The following is a 7,306-nucleotide window of genomic DNA, read 5'->3' on the forward strand; positions in this document are numbered from 1 at the left end:
TGCCTGCTGTTGCATGATTTAAAAAAAAAAAAAAAAAAAAATATAGGCCCTTTTTTTGTGGCTCGTATTGGGCCAACATCACACCATCACAGGCCTATTTCCCGTCACCCTGGTGCACACAAGCTTCCAACAGACACTATGAACACAAGCTGATGGCACAGTGAGAAGCCCATTTCACCAGAGCAAACATTTTAAATAAATCCAAAAGCGCTCAGTGGCTGCTGCACAAAGCTGCAGTATATAGATTTATCAAATGCACTCAACACCGGAGGAAATTAACTTACCCTGCCCCGCTGCTGTCTACATTCACCTCCAAAAAGACATTTGCTCCAGGTCCAGCTTATCTTGTCATTTCACCCTCAATTATTAGAAGTATTGACAAAATGTTTTCTCCCTTCTCTCCGTCCTAATGCAGGCCGTTAAATGCCAAGCTCCACGGGATCGATGTTGAACAAAGCAGCCAGCTGCAGTGGCGTTCAATATGAAGGAGATATTTGGGACAATTTGTGGGTTTTTATCCAAGTGAGGCTTTTTTTCCCCATTCTCATAAATGCAGGCATAATTAGGGTAATTTTTGATGTAGCCCGCTGATTACAGCGTTTTTACCGTCAAAGATAATTACCTGTAATTTTCTACCACTTTTAATACTAAAAGGCATCTTTATTTGGGTTTGAGGTAGCACAGATGGAACAAAAGGGAAAATTATTCGGTTATTCATATACAAATTGCTGAGAAGAGTGAGCGCTCGGGATATTATCTGAAATTACAACGCTGAAAAGCTTCATGCAGCTGTCAAGTCGCGGATGTCCCACTGGCGCACGCATTCAGCCTACCTGGGCCCCGCAGACATGGGGGCCCTGTGCGGCTCCCGGGCCATGTGCGCCCTGATCTGCAGGCTGCAGGGAGCCCGAAGCGGCAGCTCGAGTAAACATCAACAGAGCTCACAAATACACGGTTGCGTTATTCAGCTCCGAGAACTGACGCGTTTCATCATGTTTTGCTTTGATGAGCAAAATCAGCAGGCTTTGAGGCTGAAGATAGATAGATAGATAGATAGATAGATAGATAGATAGATAGATAGATAGATAGATGTGGGGGTGTGGGATGCAGGGAGGGATGTGTCTCTTCTTGCTCTGTGAGCTCTGTCAGACCAGTAGCTGATGCTCTATACATCAGGCTTCTCATATAAAAGCACCTGACAAGGTTTCACACATCACCACATCACCTGCCTACCGGAACAAAGCCCCCACAAAGACGCCGAACATCCACCCAAATATTAATATTCTCTCCAACAAATAATTAAAAAAGATGTCTGATTTTAGGAAAACGAGACTTTTTTTCCCCCCTCTATCGCCTAGTCCCAACTAAACGATCAAGCTCAGAGCTTCCTGAAGAGTAATTTTCAGTCAAGAGCGCCACAGCCTCCTCTAAGCTCGGGAACAGCCGCACGACAGAAAGCAGAAGACTCATCCTTACCTTTCTGCGCTTCTCTAACACAGACCAAGCAGGACGCGCTGCACGCTTTTACTGCTGCTTGGCGAATAAGCAAATCCAGGTGGGAAAGTGTTTGCACACCATGGTAAGCTCTTATATATTGCCTGCAAAATTAGCTGTTATTACTGTCACTGTTTAGTGATGGCGAGCTTGGAAAAAAAAGCCCTCTCTGCAATCAAGAACCAAGCGCATCTTTGCAAATTATAGGTAATTGTCAATGTCCAGATTATGATAATGGAGGCCCTAATCCTGGAGAATAATTATTGTGGAGTGTTACAGTTGAAGCTGTCCAGTAAAGCTAACTGTCATTATTTAGACTCGATTTGCAAAACGGGGGGAAACTAGCTGAGTGGAAAATGTTCGGTTGGAAATAAACGGGGGCTCTCGATATAATGGCACCACTAGTGTGTGTGTGCGTGTGTGATTTTGCGTGTGTGTGTGTGTGTGTGTGTGTGAGAGAGAGAGAGAGATAGAAGTGGTGTGTGTGTGTGTATGTGTGTGTGTGTGTGTGTTTGTGTGTGTGTGCTTGAGAGATAATATAAAGCCCCGTGTGTGCTTCCGTGCACGAGGTTGCACAGGTCGCGCGCCTGAGTGTTGTGGAGCGCGCGCACGTGCCATGTGAAAAATCCCAAATTTCTCGAGTGACCTGCTCACAATTGTGATGACTGGACCAGGAAATTAAGGTTGAAAACAACAACAACAACAAGAAGCACGGCGGTGTTTTAGATGAAGAAGTGTGTTTTCTGCAGCATTTCGCCGGCCAGCATGCGCGCGAGAGTTGAAGTGTATTCAGGACGGGCTGCAATCAGGAAGAGGAAGAGGATTCTGTGTCAGGTGGAAATGGTGACATGCATGGGTCAGTGTGTGGGTCAGATGGTGTGTGTGTGTGTGTGTGTGTGTGTGTGTGTGTGTGTGTGACGGAGGAGGGGAGTGTGCATCATGTTTGTTTGTAAAAACGCTCCTGGTCTCGCAGTGCACATGGCCGGGTAAATTCAATTAGATCAATTTTCAGATCCTCGGTGCTCCTCGCAGTGGCGCGGTTTGTTCAGCGGTTTTGCAGCGGCAGCGCTGGTATTACTGCCTGTTAATAACATGGTGAAATTGTGGAGGATTTTCCTTTTCCCCCCCCCCCCCCCCCTCGTTTTTATTTTACCCGGAAGGTGGGCTGCGGCCGGGAGTGGCAGAGCTCTGGAGCCGGTCTACCCCCACAGGAATGCGGATTGTCTCAGATCTCCGTGCCGCCCCCCTCGCCTCCTCCCTGCCATTCAAAGCGGCTAATTGTAGGGGACACAAAGCGAGAGCGACTGCAGACTGTCTGCAGCGAGAAGCAGGCATGTTCCTCACAGACGAGCTGGAACCGTCTGAGAGCCTCAATCAGGTTCTCTAAAATACTACACGCATGATAAAAAGGTGATCACATGCAGCGCTGCACTGAATGATAATAGGATATTCAGAGGATATTAAATATGAGGAAATAGGTGGGAAATGTTGTTATTATGGTAACAATTTGAGTTAATTTAGCAATATGGATTATTATAACGATGTTAGAATAAAAAAGCCTATAACATCACCATAAATCAGACTGAATAAAATGAACCATCAAAGGAGTGAGTCGCTATAATTTCCTATTATAATGATATTCTGCAGAAATCAGATCACAGTTATATTATGTAGGACAAATCAGTCCAGTTCAAGGCACACCGGTATAAGGTTAAGTGAAATTATTATGGTAGGTAGGAGGGTTCAGGCTCGCCGTGTTACAGTAGCCATGTTTTCTCACAAATGCGTTTACAATAACACGTTTTTGTGTATTTTCTGTGAAATAAAAGCACAAATTTGCACCTCTGTTGTTTTTCTTCCATATCGTCGCAGGTGCGGACGCAGCTGAGGCCGCTCCCAAAGGAAAATAAAGGTGAATTTCTTGCAAAAATGTCAGATATTTCTAATCCTCATCTCGAAGACTTTCCTAGACTATCTTTAATGAAAACAAAAACAAAAAATAAAATAAAAATAAATTTAAAAAATCACATGAAGAATAAAGACTATGGGGGATGTGGCGCATGAAATCTGCTGAGATTAGATTTACGACAGCACCGAGCAGCCGTGATTTACAGCGTGGTGTGGAAATGTCACCTGAGGCTCCCAAACATTATTTATGTGAGCGAGTCTTTGTCGGGATTTTCAGTGTAAATGACTGAGGGTTAAAACAACAAGAGACTGCAAGTGAGGCCGGAGGTTGCAAAGTTCCATTGTCCATTTAAACGTTTAATAGTCTTCCAAAATGCAATAAATTACATGCACACATTTACACATTTTACACGTTTCTTCTATGACTGTCATCAAATACATTGCATATTCCTCTGAAATTTGAACACGAGTCCCATAGAAGGAGGAGAAAAAAAAAAGACTTGTAATGAACAACAGGGGTTTTCAATATAACGTCCCCGCTCCAAGAGCCAACGAGTGCTGTATCGAGTTAGGGGTCTGCAGGTGGGGAGTCATGGAGCTGCCGGCAGAGGTGTACCATGACCCGGACGTTTCCAAAAAGTTAGAAGCCGTCGTGTTGATGTTCTGTGGCTGTAGGCTGTGCGGCCTGGAGGGGCCCTGCGCGTCCCAAACGGCCGGAGACTGTGGAGAGTTGCACGCCATGGGGTCGCTGGAGCTGGGGCTGTGCTCCGGAGGAAGCTCGCCGTTCTTCATGATCTTCTTCAATTTCGATCTCCTGTTCTGGAACCAGATTTTGACCTGGAAAAGAGGGAAAAGCGGGACCATTAATATCGCAGAGCATAGGCTCAGAAACAGCAGAGTCAGAGGAGGCACGGCGCGTAAAGGCGCACAGAAACGACGCTCGCCAAAACGCTGCTTATTATTATTTTTTAACTGAGAAGCATCGAAGACGAGTACAACAAAGAACTCGGGTCGAGAATGGACTCGATGTGAAAACCCACCTGTGTTTGCGTGAGTCCCAGCGAGGCAGCCAGCTCGGCTCTCTCCGGCAGCGCCAGGTACTGCGTGTTCTGAAACCGCCTCTGCAGGGCGGCGAGCTGGAAGCTGGAGTAGATCGTCCGGGGCTTCCTCACTTTCTTCGGCTTGCCGTTCACCATCCTCACCTCAGGCTCGCTTATCTCCTTTTCTGTGGAAATAATCAGAACAAGAATAAGCGCGTGTGCTTATTGCAAACTGCAATGTATTTTTTTAAAATATATTTTTGCTTTTTTTAAATGGGATATCGCATTTATTCAGAAACCAAATTAATTCCAGGCTGGCAAAAAAAAAGGAAAGCGCGTGCGCTCTCATTTTGCTTCACACTGAATGGTGCGGTTTGAAATACACATTAGGTAGAATTTATTCCTTATTTCTTCATTTAGCGTCAGATTCCATATATTTGTTCTTTTTATCCAAGAGGAACGGTCAAGAAAAAATGCAAAGAAATTATAAAACGAGATGAAAATTGGACAGTTCTGTTGTTTAATACGTTTCGATGATATCCACTATCAATCTGCTCTTATTATAATGGAAAAATCTGCGGCCCGTACCTTGTGGACTCGGCTGCGCTTGCACTCTGCTGTAAGTCCCGGCGTACTGGTGGTAGGCGGGGGTCGTGTACGAGCTGTAATCAGTGTAGGATTTTGTCGAGTAATTTCCAGCGGATCCATTTACGCCCGGGTACTGGTACTGGTAGGCATTCAGCGGCTTCCCGTACGAGGTGGAGCTGGGCGAGCAGTAGCCGTGAGTGACTCCAGCGGCGGGACTGTAGTAGCCAGAATCCGTGGCAGTGGACTCGGGTAAAGTGGGAGATTCCTGAGACGGATGGTGCATGGTGGAGAGTTGAAAGGAGCTCTGAAAGTCTGCAGGTTTCACACTCGGGATCCTCCGGTCGAATACTCCAGTCATACTTCGAGAAGGAACGCGTGGGTTTGTCTTTTTTAATCAGCAAAACAAAACAAAACAAAAACAAAAACAAAAGCAAAAAACGAGGCAGTCGGACTCCAAAGTGGTGTGAAAACTACACTGGCATTGTGGAAAGGCTCTCGGGCCGTCGGGCTCTTGGTGAAGACTGCAGTCAGCCCCGCAGCAAAGACTTGGTTAAATCCTAAATCGCGCTCTTACGCACTGCAGGGAGGATCTGGTTCCATTGGCCAAGGCGCACACAGACACAGCTACACCCAATTCACTCAGCCAGCTTTCTTATAGGGGGGAAACCACCCGGGCTATGTGGCTGTATTGTTGTGTTTTTATACTATCAATCAATGGGGGTAATTAAAGTGTTGGCCGTGTGGCCAATCGACGTTTTCAGAAGGATGAATTAGAGGGACAAAACCTCATTACCAAACAGGCCTCCCGCTGTAAAACTGGACGATTATTACGACTGTATTCATTAGTCTTTATTTATGCATTTTATTAAAACAAGACTCAACGTAATTCTATTAACTTTTTGGGAGAAATGACCCCAAAAATGACGGAATTAAATCAGATGTTTCAATCAGATCACATTAAAGAGAAATAATGCATCAAACAGAATATTTCAGGATTATCACTGAGATCATGGGTAATTATTTAACAGTCAGGCAGGTTAAACCTGATTAAATATTATATACAGACCATTCCTGAAAATAGAGATTTAAATCTAACAGAGTGTTACATATACATATATACAATATGTCATCATCCGATTACATTTATTTAATTGTGCTATATGAAATACATTCCATAACTAACAATAGCTACCATCCCATATAAGCAATTTTTCAAATCCATTCAACTGCTCTTTGATTGGCATGTACAATAATGAAAAAACTGGCCAGCTTCCTCAACGGGATCATTAAAGCTTCACCTTATCTTATCTCATGATAAAACCTGCTGCCAAGCAGGCTGCATGAGCGCTCAGCGTCTCTGTCTCCACATTGAGTGGTGAACAGCGCCGACCAGTGGAAAAACTGAAGAACTGCACTCCGAGCTCAGCTTAGTGGCAAACCCTTAAAGAAATATTTTGACAAAGAAAGAAAGAAAAAAAGAGGATAGAAATGACCTATAGTGGATACATCATATTTAGCATTTCATTGTATAATACATTATCATACACTGGATACATTTTATTCAGTATCATACACACAGTGCATGGGAAAAGGAAGTTATACTGCACTGAGTAGACCCGACGGAGCTTTTTGAACTGTATTCAGTTTACATTTGGAATAAGCATGATACAACATATGTATAAAGTTTAAAAAGCTGGTCTAAATTTCTTTTTTTTTTCAACTGCTACAAACCGACAAGTAATCTCACCAATCGACTCTGCATTGTGAAACCTTTTGTACACACTGTTATGTTTTTATCATATCAATAACTGAACTAACTCAGTAAATAGGCCGAAGGTGACGGCAGATTCTTTTATTATGTTCATATTGGTTTACATGACTTTGGTACCCCGGAAATACCCCCCTCCCCCCCGAAGCCACGAATTCCTTCCGGTGGTGTCTCGCTGGTTGACAGGTTTTTGTGAGGATTCCGGTTTGTTGTTCATATTCTATTGAACCTGGTCAATCTTTTTTAGCAACATGATATAGGACGATGATTTTTTTTATTAATTAAAAAAATACTTTGTGGTTATTCGATTTGAATTCGGGTCGAGTCTAAGAGCGCGCCGCGTGCGTCTGACATCACTGAAGAGTTTAATCAACAAGATAGTCCCCCCCCACACACCCCTATTCGTTGGTCCTCACAGACGGTTTTGCAACGTTTTTTATGTGTGCAGCATTCTAAGACCGGGACAGTCGGTAGTAGGTTAATAGTATGAATGTGTCACAAAAAATAG

At 44.0% G+C, this 7,306-nt stretch overlaps 1 protein-coding gene across 1 annotated transcript; it reads right to left on the reverse strand.

Moving 5' to 3' along the window:
* Positions 1–3,761: 3,761 nt before the first annotated feature.
* Positions 3,762–5,648, reverse strand: dlx5a (distal-less homeobox 5a). Its single transcript, XM_041955588.1, has 3 exons — positions 5,031–5,648; positions 4,443–4,627; positions 3,762–4,239 (listed from the first exon to the last, which is right to left on the reverse strand). The coding sequence occupies exons 1-3, from the start codon at positions 5,386–5,388 to the stop codon at positions 3,925–3,927; spliced, it is 858 nt and encodes a 285-aa protein (XP_041811522.1). The 5' UTR covers positions 5,389–5,648; the 3' UTR covers positions 3,762–3,924.
* Positions 5,649–7,306: the final 1,658 nt, after the last annotated feature.

The sequence above is a fragment of the Chelmon rostratus genome, chromosome 16, assembly GCF_017976325.1.
Source record: "Chelmon rostratus isolate fCheRos1 chromosome 16, fCheRos1.pri, whole genome shotgun sequence".
In the NCBI taxonomy this organism is placed as follows: domain Eukaryota; kingdom Metazoa; phylum Chordata; class Actinopteri; order Chaetodontiformes; family Chaetodontidae; genus Chelmon; species Chelmon rostratus.

Bases quoted from the DNA above. Each gene is read 5' to 3' on its own strand.
- dlx5a (XM_041955588.1), bottom strand. From the start codon at position 5,388: ATGACTGGAGTATTCGACCGGAGGATCCCGAGTGTGAAACCTGCAGAC. The intron at 4,628-5,030 runs GTACGGGCCGCA...TTATTTCCACAG, and splicing joins AGCGCAGCCGAGTCCACAAG to AAAAGGAGATAAGCGAGCCT. The intron at 4,240-4,442 runs GTGGGTTTTCAC...CCTCTTTTCCAG, and splicing joins TGGGACTCACGCAAACACAG to GTCAAAATCTGGTTCCAGAA.